Source organism: Cuculus canorus, chromosome 25 (assembly GCF_017976375.1).
Source record: "Cuculus canorus isolate bCucCan1 chromosome 25, bCucCan1.pri, whole genome shotgun sequence".
In the NCBI taxonomy this organism is placed as follows: domain Eukaryota; kingdom Metazoa; phylum Chordata; class Aves; order Cuculiformes; family Cuculidae; genus Cuculus; species Cuculus canorus.
In genome coordinates, this window is record NC_071425.1 from 3,049,106 (window position 1) to 3,065,643 (window position 16,538).

The 16,538-nt window shown below is 59.3% G+C and overlaps 3 protein-coding genes across 3 annotated transcripts; 1 reads left to right on the plus strand and 2 right to left on the minus strand.

The window, feature by feature from the left end:
- Window positions 1-6: 6 nt before the first annotated feature.
- On the minus strand, window positions 7-8,653 carry KAT2A (lysine acetyltransferase 2A). Its single transcript, XM_009555479.2, has 18 exons — window positions 8,091-8,653; window positions 6,842-6,965; window positions 6,607-6,752; window positions 6,190-6,279; window positions 5,868-6,049; window positions 5,416-5,607; window positions 5,169-5,275; window positions 4,944-5,051; window positions 4,722-4,858; window positions 3,911-4,119; window positions 3,708-3,834; window positions 3,306-3,416; window positions 3,086-3,229; window positions 2,692-2,806; window positions 2,543-2,579; window positions 2,312-2,375; window positions 2,036-2,120; window positions 7-1,846 (listed from the first exon to the last, which is right to left on the minus strand). The coding sequence occupies exons 1-18, from the start codon at window positions 8,316-8,318 to the stop codon at window positions 1,653-1,655; spliced, it is 2,400 nt and encodes a 799-aa protein (XP_009553774.2). The 5' UTR covers window positions 8,319-8,653; the 3' UTR covers window positions 7-1,652.
- Window positions 8,654-10,129: 1,476 nt separating this feature from the next.
- Window positions 10,130-10,979, minus strand: LOC104054408 (heat shock protein 30-like). Its single transcript, XM_009555403.2, has one exon. It carries the CDS (start codon window positions 10,833-10,835, stop codon window positions 10,242-10,244), a length of 594 nt encoding a protein of 197 aa, XP_009553698.2. The 5' UTR covers window positions 10,836-10,979; the 3' UTR covers window positions 10,130-10,241.
- A 910-nt stretch (window positions 10,980-11,889) lies between these two features.
- LOC104054407 (heat shock protein 30-like) lies at window positions 11,890-12,690 on the plus strand. Its single transcript, XM_009555401.2, has one exon. It carries the CDS (start codon window positions 11,958-11,960, stop codon window positions 12,534-12,536), a length of 579 nt encoding a protein of 192 aa, XP_009553696.2. The 5' UTR covers window positions 11,890-11,957; the 3' UTR covers window positions 12,537-12,690.
- Window positions 12,691-16,538: the final 3,848 nt, after the last annotated feature.

Consider the following 16,538-nt stretch of genomic DNA (forward strand, 5'->3'; position numbering starts at 1 on the left):
TTGGAGTGAAGGACCCAGAACTGAACCTGAGATTCGAGGTGTGGCCTCACCAGCACTGAGCACAGGGGGATGATCCCTTCCCTGCTCCTGGTGGCCACCCCATGGCTGATCCAAGCCAGGATGCTGGTGGCCACCTGGACCACTGCTGGCTCATGTTCAGCTGCTGTCAACCAGCATCCCCAGGTCCTCTTCCACTGGACAGCTTTCCAGACGCTCATCCCTACCTCTGGAGCCATAGGGTTGTTGCGACTCAAGTGCAGACTCCAGCACCGAGTCTTGCTGAACCTCATACAATTTTCCTGGGCCCATGGATCCAGCGCATCCAGGTCCCTTTGCAGAGCCTTCCTTCCCTCAAGCAGGTCAACGCTTCCACCCAACTTGGTGTCATCTTCAAACTGAGGGAACGCTCCATCCCTTCATCCAGAACATTGATAAAGATATGGAACATACCTGACCCCAACACTGAGCTCTGGGGACACTCCTTGTGACTGGGGACCCCCATTGTGACCGGACACCCCAGAGCAGCATCACCACACACCCAAGTTGAGCCTGGAGCACCCCAATAAGTCCATGAACACCCAACTCCAATCCAACCCCCTTCGGAGCATGCCAGGCTGCCAAGCGCAGGGCCAGGCACGAGGATGCACCTGGATCTGCACAAGGACATTTATTTAAAAAAAAAACCAAAGAAAATAAAACAAAACAACGGTCGAGTGAAATGGGTGGTGGGGAGGGGGTAGCAGGGGCTGGTCCCACCCGGGTGAGGTGTCACCAGCACCCACACAGCGATGACGGCACGGGGGTGAGGGTCAGTGATGAGGGAGTGCTGGGATCAGGGGCTCCTCAGCCCAGCATCCAAGGAGATGTGGGGGGAAAACAGGGATAGTGGGGGCCAACAAGGTGGGGGGGATGCAAGCAGGAGCCGATCCCACAAGCCGGAGGCTCCCGGTTGGGGCAGAGCAGAGGAAGCAGGCGCTGGTGCAGCACTGGGCATCCTCCTGCCCCAAGGAGCAGGCAAGGAGCTCTGCCCAGGGCTGGGGCAGACCTGACCCCCTTGGGAAGAGCTGACAGAGGCAGCAGGAGTTTGGGGAGGGGGCGCAAGAGAAGCGCACCCCATCATCACAGCAGGACCCCGAACCACAGGAGCAGCATCTCTGCCCCCCGCCCGGGGCGGGCAGGGCTGAGCCCTGCTGTACATTCAACAAGAGGGGCAGGAGCTGCCCCTGCGTGGACGGAAGCAGAAAACCAAAGCACTTGTGTGCCCCTGCCCTGTCTCAGAGAGCCGGGGCAGAAGGCACAACCCTGGAGAGGAGGGAAGTGCTGGTGCTGGGGGGGCTCCCGACCCCCAGGGAGGGGCAGGAAGGCAGCGCTACCCCCCTGCCCTGGGCAGATCCCGGTGAGGTGACTCCAGCCCCGCTGCCCACACCACCACCCCCCGGAGAAGCAGCCAGCAGCTCCGGGATAAAAGCACCGGGGGGGCTCCCCGGGATCCCTTCACCCCCCACCCCAGAGCAAAAGCTCAGCTCCCCCGAGCTGCTCAGCACCAACAAACCCTCCAGCAGCCCCTGCTCACAGAGCAGGGCAAGTCCCACGTGCAGCCTTTGCCCTCCTGGGGGGAGCAGTGGCCAAAGGGGGGGTTCAGGCCAGCTTCCCTACTTGTCGATGAGCCCCCCCTCCTTGAGCTTGAAGTAGAAGAACTTCTCCAAGGTGTTGGCACACTTGCAGTAGTCGCTGTCGGGCGGGTTGTACTCGCGGCAGTTGGTGATGATGCGCTGCAGGTCGGCGATGAACAGCTTCTTGGTGACGTAGTAGCGGTTCTTCAGGCGCTCGGTCATGGTCTTCAGGTCTGAGGGTGGGGAAGGATCAGCTCCCCCCCATGCCAGGACTCTGCAGGTCCCCCCAAGCCATGAAGCTGGACACCAACCGAGGCTCCAAACTCATCCCTTTCTTCTGGTCTGTCCCAGGGCTCCCAGGATCCCGTCCTCAGCACGGACCCCCTCCCTTCCACCACCCTGTCCTGAGCACAAGCACCTACCGATGGGGAAGCGAATGATTTCGTAGTAATCTGGTGCTTCTGACTTCTTCACCGGCTCCATGAAGGGCCACGCGCTGGGGTGGGTCTGGGGAGAGGGTGGGGGGCAGGTTAGGGGCAGCGAGGGAGCACATGCAGCACTGGCACAGGAGGTCCTGCTGCCCCCACGCGTGGGTCACCCCCCTCTGCCCTCCCCAGGACAGTCTGGGGTTGCAGGCAGCTCCAAGGGCTGTCAGAGAAACAGGCACCACGGAGTGGAAGGTCCGTTCGTATCCACACCTTGATCTGAGCCAGGAGGTTCTTCAGGGTGTTGTAGAGCTGGTCTGGATCCTTCAACTCTTTCCTGCAAGGGCAAAACCAGCACCGTGAGCCCAGGGTGGGCAGCCTCTCCCCATCCCAGTGCTCCCATCACATCATCCCAGCACCAGGAGATGCTGTTCCAGACGCCTTAAGCTGAGCCCCTGCAGCTGAGCTGCTGCAGAACACCTACCACCCCTGGACGGCACTCACCCCTTCTCCTTCCCCAGCGGTTTCCATCCCGTTTCTCCTGGAAGACAAGCGCCAATGTCATCACGTTGACCTCATCATGCCCATGGGTGAGGGAGGACGGAGCCCTCCCACCAGACAGCCCTTCCCCACCAGAAACCAGCAGGACTCACGGATGCCAGGGACGCTCTCGATGGGGATCTGCCGCACGCCCTCCTTGAAGCAGGTCAGGCCAGGGTAGACCTTGCGGATCTGCGCCTGCTTCCTCTCAATCAGCTTCTTGATGATCTGTGGGTGGAAGAGGAGGTTGGAAGGAGAAGCAGGGATTGCAGGATGCTCTGAGGAGCCAAACCAGGTCAACGAGACTCCACGGGTGCAAAGAACCTCAAGGCTGGAGGCAATCCCAATCAGCGCAGTGTCCCATCTCTGCCCCAGGAACCTGCTCCCAGGGGAGACCCAAAGGATGGTGCCCAAGGGCCAACATCTCCACAGCCCTCCCCTGCTCCCGGGAGGCAGCTGGCAGGGGCCAGGGCAGGCAGAGCCGGGCACCCACCCGACAGGACGCACCTCCTTCTGCTTCTTGATGATGTGGGAGAGCTCAGTGTAGGGGATGCGGGGGTTCAGCTCACACTCCATCAGGGTCGCCCCCTCGTAGTCCTTAATGTAGCCCAGGTAGCGGCTCTTGGGGACTTTGATGTCCTTGGAAAAGCCCTAGGAGGGAGAAGGTGGTGGGAGGGGGCTGGTGGGCAGGAGAGCCACCAGGAGCCACCCCAGATAAGGAGCCCACCTGCTTTTTGAAGTAGCCAATGGCATACTCATCCGCGTAGGTGAGGAAGTAGAGGATGTTGTGCTTGATGTGGTACTCCTTCAGGTGGTTCATCAGGTGCGTCCCATAACCCTAGGGGAGCCACCATGAGACAGAGACCACCCCTTTGTCCCCCAGGACAGGACGTACGGCCCCCTCCCACCCACGGGCAGCTGGAAGAAGCCCCAGAGCCATCGCTGCTGCTTGGGGCCAGCGCTGAGTGGCTCTGGTTACCCCAGGGGTTGGGATATCCTTGTGCTGACCACCCCAGCTACTGCAGAACCATCCTGCTCCCCTTCCCCGTGCCCCCCAACCCCTGCAGCCGCCGTGCTAGGCTACCTGAGACCCCCGTGCTGTGCCCACCACCCACCTCCCCGCTCATACCTTCACTTGCTCATTGGACGTGACAGCACAGAAGACAATCTCCGTGAAGCCCTGGGTGGGGAACATGCGGAAGCAGATCCCCCCAATCACTCGGCCGTCCTTGATCAGTGCCAAGGTCTTGTGCTTCCTGCGGGCAGCACGGCTGAGGGTGAGATGGGAGCCCCCTGTGTTGGCCCTCCCCACGTTCCCCCCGAGCCACGCACGGGTCAAAGACAAGGCGGGTGATGTACTCCTTGGGCATGCGGGGCAGCTGGTGCGAGAAGACGTTCTGCAAGCCCACCAGCCACATCAGGATCTTCTTGTTGGACTTCTGTGAGAGCGAGTTGCCGATGACGTGGAACTCGATGATGCCACGGCGCTCCTCCAGCCGGGCCGTCTCGTCTCGTGCTGCGTTGGCCGACAGCAGGCTGGTCTGGGGGGGGTTTCAGAGAATCATTAAATCATGGTATGGTTTGGGTTGGAAGGGACCTCAAAGCCCATCCAGTTCCAACCCCATTATCATGGGCAGGGACACCTCCCACTGGATCCGGTTGCTCCAAGCCCCATCCAACCTGGCCTTGAACCTCTCCAGGGATGGGGCAGCCACCACTGCTCTGGGCAACCTGGGCCAGGGGCTCCCCGACCTCACAGGAGAACGTTTCTGCCTAAGATCTCATCTCAATCTCCCCTCTTTCAGCTGAAAACAGTTTCCCTCGTCCTCTCCCTGCACCCCCTGATTAAGAGCCCCTCCCCAGCTTTCCTGGAGCCCCTTTCAGTACTGGAAGCTCCTTTAAGGTCTCCCTGGAGCCTTCTCTTCTCCAAGAACAACCCGAACAACCCCAACTCTCTCAGCTTGCCCTTACAGCAGAGGTGCTCCAGCCCTCGGATCATCTCCACGGCCTCCTCCGGACCCGTTCCAACAGTTCAATATCCTTCTTACATTGGAGATTCCATAACCAACCACAGCACATGAGGAAAGCAGCTCTGCGTGTCCTGGAGAGCACCAGTGGCACCTCAGTGCCCCCCAGCCCATACCTCAGGGCCCAGCATGGCAGCAGGGTCCGTGATGGTCAGCATGACCTCGTTCACCAGCTCCATGGGGATGTCTCCCATGACGCGGATCCGCTTGGCATCTTCCAGCGTCAGGCTCTCGGGCAGCTTCCGCTTCTCCCCTGGAGAGCAGAGCAGCACATCCAGCGCCGGGAGGGACCAAGGAAGGTCCCAGTTCCCTCGGCACTGGGTTCACACCAGTCCTACCTGGCAGGGGCTCTGGGGTGCTGGCGTCCATGCTCGCGGCAGAGCTGCTGTTGCTGAGCTTCTTGCTGAAAAGCGGAGTGGTGGGCACAGCGACAGTGCTGACCGCAGCTAAAGGAGACCAACGATGTCCATGACTGCCAGAAAGCAGCTCACCATCACCACCCGCACCTTAGTCCTTTATCCTACAGCCCCCCAAGCTTAGGGGGGGGTTGCTCCCCGAGATACCTGGGCGAGAAACCAGCTGGGCACCCTCTGTAGCCGGCACGGTGAAATCAGCCTCCCAGATTGGAGAGTTCTCACCGTAGATCTCCTCCTCCAGCATGGAGAGGAACCTGGCAAGGAGCAGCACTCCGGTGGGTGAGCAGGCACCGGGCATGCACAGCCCCACGGCTCTGTGCTGGTGTGTGAGTACTCCAAGCGGAGAAAAAGCCTCCACAGTGGTGCCGCAGCCATCCCCGCATCAGGCACCTACTTGGGGAAGTGGGTGAGGATCAACGTTCGCTTCTCTGGCACCAGCTTGTCCTTCTCCACCCGGAACTTCTCCAGCAGCTGCCGGCGGGTGACGGTGAAGATGGACTTGAGGAGGCTGCGCCCGAAGACGTGAGTGGTCTCATAGCGGGGAAGGCTGTCGCAGCTCTGCGGCACGTGGCAGTAGCACAACCATCTAGGAGACAAGAACGTGCTCCAGTGATGAGGATGGAACCAGCGACCACAGAGCATCCATGTCCCTCCTGGGACAACACTGCTAGAAGCAGGGATAAGGAGAGCAGGTGTCGAGAGGATCATTGCAGAGGTTATTTAGAAGCAGTCTCCCCACTGGATGCCTGCTCTCCTCATCTGGGAGAGGCTCAGACCCCAAGCACTGGGGGTAGGAGGAGCAGGCAGACCTCAGTCGAGCTGTCTCAGCCCCTCTCCTGCCCTCACCTCGTGTAGTTGACCTTGTAGGTGGCCACATCATCGTTCTGTGACCGCTGCCGGAACTGGGACGGCGTCTCCAGCTTCCAGTAGTTGAGGCAGAGGAGGAACATCTTGGAGAGCTCATACATGGTCTGTCGCTCCTTGGGTGGCAAGTGGCTGAATTTGTACTGCACAAAGTTCAGGACTCCCTGGGGAGAGGAATGGGTGACGGAGGGGCACCAGGTGCTCCACCAGACCCTTCACTGCTGCTCCCTGAAGAGGGAAAGTGGCAGAGCAGCAAACCTGGACAAGTCACGAGTGCAATGCGTGAGCCCAACAGCAGCCTCACCTGCTCAATGTTTGGTTTCTCGAAGGGAGGGCTCCCCAGGGACCCTTCGACCACAGGCTGGCTCATCTGCAGGATGCACTTCCGCAGGAGCTGCGAAGACACCACCGAACACAGTTCCTGAGGTCCCCAGGAGTGGCAGAACGCTGCCGCGGGGCTGCACAGATTTCCACAGCCAGGAAGGTGTTGGGGTCCACCTCAAGGCACGTCGTTCCTTCCCTGGAAACCTCCCTCCCTTCCAGACCAAGAGAGCAGTCGCTCCCAGGGCAGGGCCGGCATTTCAGCTCTCAGCTGGGCTGGTGGGACGGCTCAGAGCCATGGACCACAGCTCCCAGTAGAGGACAGGGAGCAGCACGGAGGGACCCATGTGGCCACCCCACCATGAGAGGGATAAGGAGATGTGCCCAGCCCCAGACGCACCTTGAACAGGTAGAAATAAACCTGCTTGGTGTCTGTGTCCTCCTCCTTGTGCACCGACATGAAGAGGTTCTCCACATCCACCACCATGCCCAGCAGCCGGTTGATCTCCTCCTCCGAGACGTTCTCCAGGTGGGATACGTGGTCCGCTGTGGTGGAAAGACATGCAGTGAGACCGGGGGGGTGGGGGAGGCAGTCAGCACTGCTCTCCCCTCTCGCAGGGGGTCCCAGGGGTTACCCAGCGCGTGGCTGCAGCTCCGGCAGGGCTCGCTCAGGTTGGTCACCGGCTGCTGCAGGTCCATGCGGGGGGCAGTGGGAGGGTTGGGGTTCTTCCAGCCATTGCACTTGCAGGCATCGTTGGCCTGGGACAAGGGATAGGAGATGCCCTCACGCAGCAGCTCAAACCCTGCCTTGCACCAAGGCTGCTACCGTCTCTGGACAAACAACTCCCCCAGCAAAGCCCCCTCTGCATGTCCCACGCCAGCACCCAGCTTCCCTCAGCACCCACCACGCACAGCCCAGCACCCAAACGCCCTCACAGCCTCAGGATCTGCAGCCCCTGCCCACGGATGTCCTCGCCCCTCTCTTACACAGCTCAGCACCCTCCTCCAGCACTTCATGCCCATGCACGGCCCAGCGGCCGCTCCTACGCCCCACGCATGGTCCAGCAAGCTCCTCCTGCACCCCCAGCCACACGCGGCCCAGCACCAACTTCCTGCACCCCATGCCCCGCTCAGCACCTCCTCCTGCATCCCCTGAATAGCTCCACACGCTCCTCCTGCCCAGTCCAGCCCCTGCCTCCTGCAACCCCTGAACGGCTCAGCACTGCCTTCCCGCATCCCATGCACAGCACCCTCCTCCCGTACCCCTGAACGGCTCAGCATCCCCTTCTTGCATCCCCTGCCTGGACACATTCTGCAACCCCCTCCTGCATCCCCTGCCCAGCTCAGCACCTCCTCCTGCATCCCCTGAATAGCTCCACATGCTCCCGCTCCCTCCTGCACAGTCCAGCCCCTGCCTCCTGCAACCCCTGAACGGCTCAGCACTGCCTTCCCGCATCCCCTGCCCATGCTCAGCACCCTCCTCCTGCACCCTTGAACGGCTCAGCATCCCCTTCTTGCATCCCCTGCCTGGGTGCATTCTGCAACCCCCTCCTGCATCCCCTGCCTTGCTCAGCACCCTCCTCCCGCACCCCTGAACGGCTCAGCAACCCTATCCTGCAACCCTCAGCTCATGCACATCCTGGTATCCTCTTCCTGCATCCCTCACCCCGTTCAGCACCCTCCTCCTGCACCCCTCAACAGCTCAGCACCCCATTCCTGCATCCCCCGCATGGCTGAGCATCCCCATCTTGCAACCCCTCCAGCCCATGCACGTCCTCGCATTCCCCTCCTACCTCCCTGCCAGGCTCAGCACCCTCCTCCTCCATCCCCTGCATGGCTCAGCACCCCCCTCCTGCATCCCCCCACCCTTGCACCCCCTCCCACCTTGCAGGCCGAGAAGACCCCCAGCTTCTCCAGCTTCTTCCCGCGGGGGAACCCCCGCACTTGCGCCTTCCTCTGGCTCGCCCGTTGCTGCTGGCTCAACCCTGGCCTCGCCGGATCGCTGGACCCAGCTCCCCCAGCTGCCGGCCCGCTCCCAGCCCCTCCGCTCCCCGCCACCGGTACCGGACCCGGCGGGGGCCGCCCGGGCTGCGCGGCCTCCGGCTCCGCCATGCCTGGCCCCGCGTGCGCTCCGTGCTCACTGCGCCTGCGCGCCGGGGACGCCGGGATCGGTAGTTCCTAGTGTCGGAGAGGCCGGATCTGGTGCTACCGGGGCCGGTTCGCAGCCGGATCCGGTGCTACGGGGGCAACGGGGAGGCGTGAACCGGACAGCGAGAGGGGAAGCCCGGGCTTAGCAAGGCCCCCCACGCCCTGAAAGCTCCCCCTGAGGCGCTGCCAGCGGCGCGGGGCCATCGGTACCGGGAGGAGGTCCTCTCCGGTAACCGGTACCGCGCCCCGGTTCGAGGATGCTCAGCGCTGCACGGCGCGCTCCGCGTTCCCGCGGCTTGTTCCAAATATGGAACTTGTTCACGCCCACTTTTGCCATATATGGTGCGAGACCACGCCTCCATCGGTGTAAACACGGGGCGCGCCCGCGCGGCTGCGACAACGCCTCCTCTGCCAAATGTGGTGCGTTGTCACGCCCATTTTCGCCATATATGTTGCTAGGCCACGCCTCCCCCGTAGATAACCACGCCCCCTCTCGGTGTAAACACGGGGGCGGCTACGCAGCTGCTAATCGCCAAATATGGATATAGACACTCCCCGCATTGTCTATATATGGAGTTATCTTGCCCCCGCATGACCATATATAGAATGTCATCCAATTTTGTCACCGAGGGGGCGTGGCTTGGCTGTAGGCCAGGTCGCCAGGGAGCGGGCAGAGCCTGGAAGTTGCCAGCAATGGACTGGGGGGGGAAGGGGCGGTGGGGAAAGGGGGACATGGAATGGCCTGGAGTGTTCCAGAACCATCCCGAAGGTGAGATTCAGGTCGCAAAACCATCCAGGAGATGGAGTTTGGGACCCAGAACCATCCAGGAGATGGAATTCAGGTCCCAGAACCATCCAGAAGATGGAATTCAGGTCCCAGAACCATCCAGGAGATGGAGTTTGGGACCCAGAACCATCCAGAAGATGGAATTCAGGTCCCAGAACCATCCAGGAGATGGAGTTTGGGACCCAGAACCATCCAGAAGATGGAATTCAGGTCCCAGAACCATCCAGGAGATGGAGTTTGGGACCCAGAACCATCCAGAAGATGGAATTCAGGTCCCAGAACCATCCAGGAGATGGAGTTTGGGACCCAGAACCATCCAAGAGATGGAATTCAGGCCCTAGAACCATCCAGAAGATGGAGTTCAGGTCCCAGAACCATCCAGAAGATGGAGTTTGGGACCCAGAACCATCCAGAAGATGGGATTCAAGTCCCAGACCCATCCAGAAGATGGAATTCAGGTCCCAGAACCATCCAGAAGATGGAGTTTGGGACCCAGAACCATCCAGGAGATGGGATTCAAATCCCAGAACCATCCAGAAGATGGGAGTTTGTGACCCAGAACTATCCAGAAGATGGAATTCAGGCCCCCAAGCCATCTAGAACATGGGGGTCAAGTCCCAGAACCATCCTGATGATGGAGTTTGGGCCCCACAACTGTCCAGAAGATGGGAGTTAAGGTCCCAGAATCATCCCAAAGATAGGGTTCAGGTGCCCAAATCCTGCCCAAGGGGGGGAATGCTTAAGATTTTCCTGAGGATCCTCAGTGCTGTGCGTGTGCTGGAGCCCCTCAACCACCCTCGTCCCCCTCTTCCAAGTCAGAGATGGGAAGAGGTTCCAGGGATGAGCTCTGTGCTGGCTTTCTGGGCTTCCAACCCACTGTGCGGGCACAGCCAGGAGCAAAGCAGAGGAGCAGGCAAGACCACCAAGCAGAGAAATCACACAAATAAAAGTCAGGAATATTTATTACATATCAAAACCAAAAAAAAAAAAAAGCTACATGTTTTGGGCAGAGACCCCACCACCACACCGCTGTGCAGTCCCCGGCACGATCCCGCTTTGCCCTGGCAGCCGGGCTCAGCCTGGCCCCGTTGCGTTCCCCGTCACGCCTTGGCCCTCTCGCTTCCGTCGTCGGCGCTGGCTCCCGGCTGTGCCACCACCGGCCCCATCTGGATGGGGACGTTCCTCTCCGGGACGGCCGGCAGAGCCAGCTTGGGGGCTTCGATGCGAAGCTGACCCTCCTTGGACAGGGAGCAGGTCAGCGCCTCGGCGTCCACCTCCTCGGGCACGTCCCACTCCCGCTTGAGCACCTCATACTTGTAGGAGAAGGAGCCCTTCTCATCCGTGTTCTGCGTCTCCTTCTGCCCCACCAACACCACCTTCCTGCCCACCACCTTCACCGACAGCTGCTCAGGCGCAAAGTCCTTCACGTCCTGGCAAACGGAGAAGCCTTCTCCGGAGCTCTGGGTCAGGGCAGCGCTCGGGGCTCGCTCCGCGGCGATGCCGAGCCGGCTGGGGCTGCTCATGAACTGCTCGAAGCTGCTCATGAATTCCCGAGCTCTCTCCATCTCCAGGCGCAGCTCTCGCTCCAGCTCAGCAAAGAGGGTACCTGGATGCGGCCAGAGGGTACGGACGGGTCCCAGCCATGGGAACAAGGAGCTGGATGTGGGTGGCATGAAGTGCAGGCGGCAAAGCATCTCTGCTCCCGGTGCGCGATCCGGTTTGTGCTCCCGATACGTCCTGCGGCTCAGCTCTGTGCAGAGGCTGGAGCGGTGCTGAGCTGGGGTTTGGAAAGCCGCAGGTTTTATCCTCCCCTACTCAGGGGTGTGCCCTTTCCAGAACACTCTCTCCCCAACTCACCCTCCTGGAGCCATCGCCTATTTTTGAGAGGCTGATTATTATCCACCAGCCAAAATAGCAGCGCCTGTTTCTGAGGACGAGTCACACGCCCCAAATAGGGACCTGCAGTCACCGCTACGAGCTCGAGTTTCTGCAGAGCCACCGTGATGCAGCACCAGCCACGGGACCCCGGTCACGGTGGAGGGGGGGGGGGGGATAAACACAGCCCTTCCTACAGCCCCACACATTGGGGGGCTCGGCAGAGCCAGGCTGTGCTGTGCCAGGAGCGCATGGCTTTGGCCAGCACGGGGACAGTCTCACCCTACAGCGATGTGTCCCTACATCACCCACTGCCAGACACCTCTCGCACTTTCCAGACCACCCTTCCTGCCTAAGGGATGCTCATTGTCCTGTCCTGACCCCCCCCTCCCCCTTTTAGCCCCCATCCTGTGCACCCCACTTGGGTTTCTGGTCTCACTGGGTGTCCATTCTGCCCCACTTGGGCAGCAAAGGTCCTGCGAAGGGGATGGGGGAGTAGAAGGGGTTCTTCTGCCTGGAAATGGGGGGGGTCTGGGCTGCAGGCAGGGGGGCAAGCCAAGGAGGAGAGGAGCCCAGCCCCGTTCCCTGCCTGGGAAATAGAAAGGCCAAGGATTTTTGGCAGGGGTGTCTCAGGCATCTCATCGGGAGGCTGAGGTGATGCTGCTAATTATAAGCCAGGACGGCAGCGGTGCGAGAGTCAGGGCGAAGGTATGCTGGGCACGACGTAAGAGGTGCCTCTCCTCACGGATGAGTAACAAGAATGAGCTGGAACGGGCTGGAAAGAGCTGAGCTCTTCTCCAAAGGGTGACGTGCTGGGCAGGATGAGGCCACGCCTCCAGAGATAGGGAATAAAAACTGCGGGCGACAGCAGTGGAGCAGAGCGCTCCGAGAGGAGAAAAACAACAGCAGCGAAAACAGCAGCAAAAGAAGCAGCAGCGACGATGTTTTGCCGCATGCACCTCGCACCATTCGCCTCCAGCTCCCTGGCCACCCGCTTGGGCACGGTGAGAACCCTCTGGCCGCACGCAGAGACCATCTTCACCGAACTGCAGCAGGAGATGGAGAAAGCTCGGGAGTTCATGAGCAGCTTCGAGCAGCTCCTGACCAGCCAAGGAGCCATGGCCTTGGAGAGAGCCCCGAGCACCAGCGCTGCCCTGACCCAGAGCTCCGGAGAAGGCTTCTCTGTCTGCCAGGACGTCAAGAACTTCGCTCCCGAGGAGCTGTCGGTGAAGGTGGTGGGCAGGAAGGTGGTGCTGGTGGGGCAGAAGGAGACGCAGAACACCGATGAGAAGGGCTCCTTCTCCTACAAGTATGAGGTGCTCAAGCGGGAGTGGGACGTGCCCGAGGAGGTGGATGCCGAAGCGCTGACCTGCTCCCTGTCCAAGGAGGGTCAGCTTCGCATCGAAGCCCCCAAGCTGGCCCTGCCGGCCACCTCAGAGAGGAATGTCCCCATCCAGATGGGCTCTGCAGCCCCACAGCCCGGACCAGCCTCCGAGAACGGAGCCACCAACAAAGCCTAAGATGTAACGGGAGGAGTGATGGCCCACGGCAGGACCGGAGCAGACAGGGGCAAGTCTTGGGTTTTAGTCCAGACAAGCTCCATCAACAATGATGTCATTTTTTTTCACTATACTGGAATGTTTTTGTATCCAATAAAATAGCTTTTGCATACAACCTGCTTTTGCTGTCTTGGTGTTTATTGATGGGGAGGTTGGGCTCTGATCTCGGCTCCTGATGCCAGAGGAACTGGATGCACAGAGAGGGGGGAACCTCTCTTGGTTCTTCAGGACAGCACAAAATGGGGCCAACAGTGGACCCAGAGGGAGGGAAGGGATCTGCCCTCATGGACAGGGTGGGAGGAAGGAAGCTCCCAAGCAGGGAAAGGCAGCCCCACTCACCCGTGCCGGTGCAGAGACAGCTCTCCCAGGGAGCAGGGAGGCTGTCAGCATCTGCATCAGCTCCACACACAGCCCCTCACTCCCCGATTGATGCCACCACAAGGAAAGACAACTGTGCTGGACAGCTTTGCTGGGTGTAGGGTGCTGCTTTTGTAGCCACACTTCCATAGAATCGCTAGGTTGGAAAAGACCTTTGAGATCATCAAGCCCAGCCGTACCTGACCACTACTAAATCACAATCCCTGAGCACCTCATCTCCCCATCTTTTAAACCCTTCTGGGAACGGTGACTCCACCACCTCCCTGGGCAGCCTCTGCCAGTGCTTGAGAACCCTTTTGGTGAAGAACTTTATCCCAATATCCAATCGAAACCTCTCTTGGTGCAACTTGAGGCCATTTCCTCTCATTCTATTGCCTGTCACTTGGGAGAAGAGACCAACACCCACCTTGCTACGACCTCCTTTCAGTCAGTTGTGGACAGTCATGAAGTCTCCCCTCCTCCAGGCTAAACAACCCTATTTTCCATCCACGCTTGGAAAGCAGCTGCTTGACCCTTCTCTGAGATTCCAGCGGCAGGGAGGGTAAAGCTCATTCCCAGGCACTGTGTAACCACCAAAACCACCCATGTTCAGGCCTGGGCAGGCAGCAGGTATGCAGCAGGCACGCCTGTTTGTGCTAGAGCTGCTCCAAGCTCGGACAGCCCTTCTCTGGGGCAGCACGGCTGCTCATCCCCGCAGCGACCCCCAGTCCTGGTCCCACGTCCCTTGCAGCTGAACAGCTCACATTCAGGTAGCAGAAAGACAGCCCTTAGAGCATCGTAGGCTCCTTCACGGAGATGGAGACTCAGGTTTGGATGGGTGCACTCTTCACTGGGTAAAAAAAACTACCTGGATGGCTGAGTTGTGGTGAACAGAGTTAAATCCAGTTGGCAGCCAGTCCCAAGCGGTGTCCCCAGGGCTCAGTGTTGAGGACAGTCTCATTTAGCATCTTTATCAATGATCTGGATGAGGGGATTGAGTGTTCCCTCAGTCAGGTTGAAGATGACACCAAGTTGGGTGGACGAGTCGATCTAATCAAGGGCAGGAAGGCTGTGCCGAGGGACCTGGATGAGCTGGATCCATGGGCTCAGGTAAACTGTAGGAGATAGAAGAAGGCTCAGTGCTGGGTCCTGCACTTGGGTCACAACAAGCCTACGCAGCGCTCCAGGCTTGGAGAGGAGTGCCTGGAAAGCTCCCCAGCAGAAAAGGTCCTGAGGGTGCTGGGTGACAAAGGCTGAACATGAGCCAGCAGTGGCCCAGGTGGCCAAGAAGGCCACCAGCATCCTGGCTTGGATCAGCCATGGGATGGCCACCAGGAGCAGGAAAGGGATCGTCCCCCTGTGCTCAGTACTGGTGAGGCTGCACCTCAAATCCTGGGGTCAGGTTTGGGCCCCTCACTCCAAGAAAGACCTTGAGGTGCTGGAGCGTGTCTGGAGAAGGGAACGGAGCTGAGGAAAGGGCTGGAGAATAAGGGTTCTGCGAGCGGCTGAGGGACCTCGGGCTGTTTAGCCTGGAGGAGGCTGAGGGGAGACCTCATCGCTCTCTGCAGCTCCTGGAAAGGAGGTTGGAGTGTGGTAGGTGCTGGGCTCTTGTCCCACATAAGACGCGATAGAACGAGAGGAAACTGCCTCAAGACCATTTTCACATCAGACCCCTTGCCTTTAACATCAAGTCCCCTTGCCAGGGGAAGTTTAGAGTGGATATTGGGAAAAATTTCTTTGCTGAACAGTGGTGAAGCCCTGGCAGAGGCTGCCCAGGGTAGAGGGGGAGTCACCATCCCTGGAGGGGTTAAAAAAACCCTCACAGACTTGGCACATCAGGGCCTGGTTTAGTAGGCAAGGTGAGGTTGGGCTGGTAGATGGACTGGATGAGTTTAGACAGCTTTTCCGACCTTAATGATTCTAATCTTTGACTTTACAAATGAAGCCACGTCAAACAGGAACCAGTACAAGGAGCCAGCAGATGGCAACAGCACCGCACATCACGTTCCTTAGATTGTTCAGAGTTGGATCAGGGAAGCGGTTCTCCAAGCAGATCCAGCACTCCATGCCTTGGGAAACCCATCCAAACCACACTGGAAGCAACGAGAACTCAGATGTCCCACAGGGATCCTGAGCTCCTCTGGCCGACGAGCAACCAGGTGTCTCTGCAGTAGATAGAACGAAGCACCACCAGGAGAGCAAAGCCCATGGAGGGTGCTTGAGCCCACAGCCTGGAATGCCAGGAACTAGGTTACCATGTCACTCCAGAGCCTTCCTGCTTCCTTGCTTTTAAAGGAAACCCATCACCAGAAAAAGGCACTAAGACTTCAGACAGAGGATGAAACCCATGCCTCGAGGCTGTTCACATAGACAGCTTCATTCGCAGGCACTCAGCAGAACTTTGAGCCCCAACACTGCAAGGTGAGGGCAAGCCCAGCCCAGGGATGGTCCCACTGGTGATCAGAACTGTGCCTCTCGCAGGGCTTCAGCAGCAGCCACTAAAAATAGGCAGAAGACACAAGCACTGGCACATCACAAGCTTCAAGCTCTCCCAAGCACGTGTTGAGTGCTGGCCCAGCAGCGCACGTGGCAGCAGCAGAGCTGCAAGAGGATGCTCTGTTTTTCATATCAACTCCAGGTCTCACACCTGGCTATAAGGATCTCCAAGTCCACACAGCGCTGACAGGAGAGCAGCATCTTTCAAGGCCATCATCCTCCATGGATTGAGGCTTTTTGTTCATCAAAACTCGAGCACTCTATTCCCAAACCTGTCTGGTTGTCAAACCAACCTCCTATGCACGCTTCTGCCCACTTCTCTTCCCAACAGGAGCTGTAGTTTCCCCTGGAAGCATTAGGCAATGCGTAATTCCCACTATTTGCCTCAAGCTGCCTTCCATGCCACATAACACGAGCTTCCTATCCCACCTGCAGAGAGTTCCTGCTTCCGAAGGGAGTCGGTGGCCACAGGAGCAGCAGCAACAGCCCAGACCTCTGCACACTGCCAAGGGCAGGGGCCAGCAGCCCCTGTTCCTCCCTGCCCAGGAAGGAAGGCCACCTGAAGAAGATCCAGGTGCTGTACACACCACAAGCAGCCTGGCACAGCTCAACCCCCAGCACAACTGGTCTAGTCCACACCCAGAATCACAGAAGGCTTTCAGTTGGAAAAAGACCTTCAACATCAAGGCCAACCATTGATCCAGCCCTGCTAAGTCCACCACTAGACCGTGTCCCCAAGTATGACAGCAACTCATCTTTTAAACACCTCTAGAGAAGGGGACTCAACCACTGCCCTGGGCAGCCTGCACCAATGCTTGACAACACTTTCAGTAAAGAAATTGCTTCCAATATCCCTGGCACAGCTTGAGGCTATTTCCCCTTGCCCTGTCACTGGCTACCAGGGAGAAGAGCCCAGCACCAACCTCACTACAACCTTTCTAGGAGCTGCAGAGAGCGATGATATCTCCCCTCAGCCTCCTCTTCTCCAGGCTAAACAGCCTCAGGTCTGAGCCACTCCCAGAAGCCCTGAGCTCCAGCCCCTTCCCCAGCTCCATTCCCTTTTCCAGACGCGCTCCAGTCCCTCAGTCTTTTTTTTTCGGAGTGAGGGGC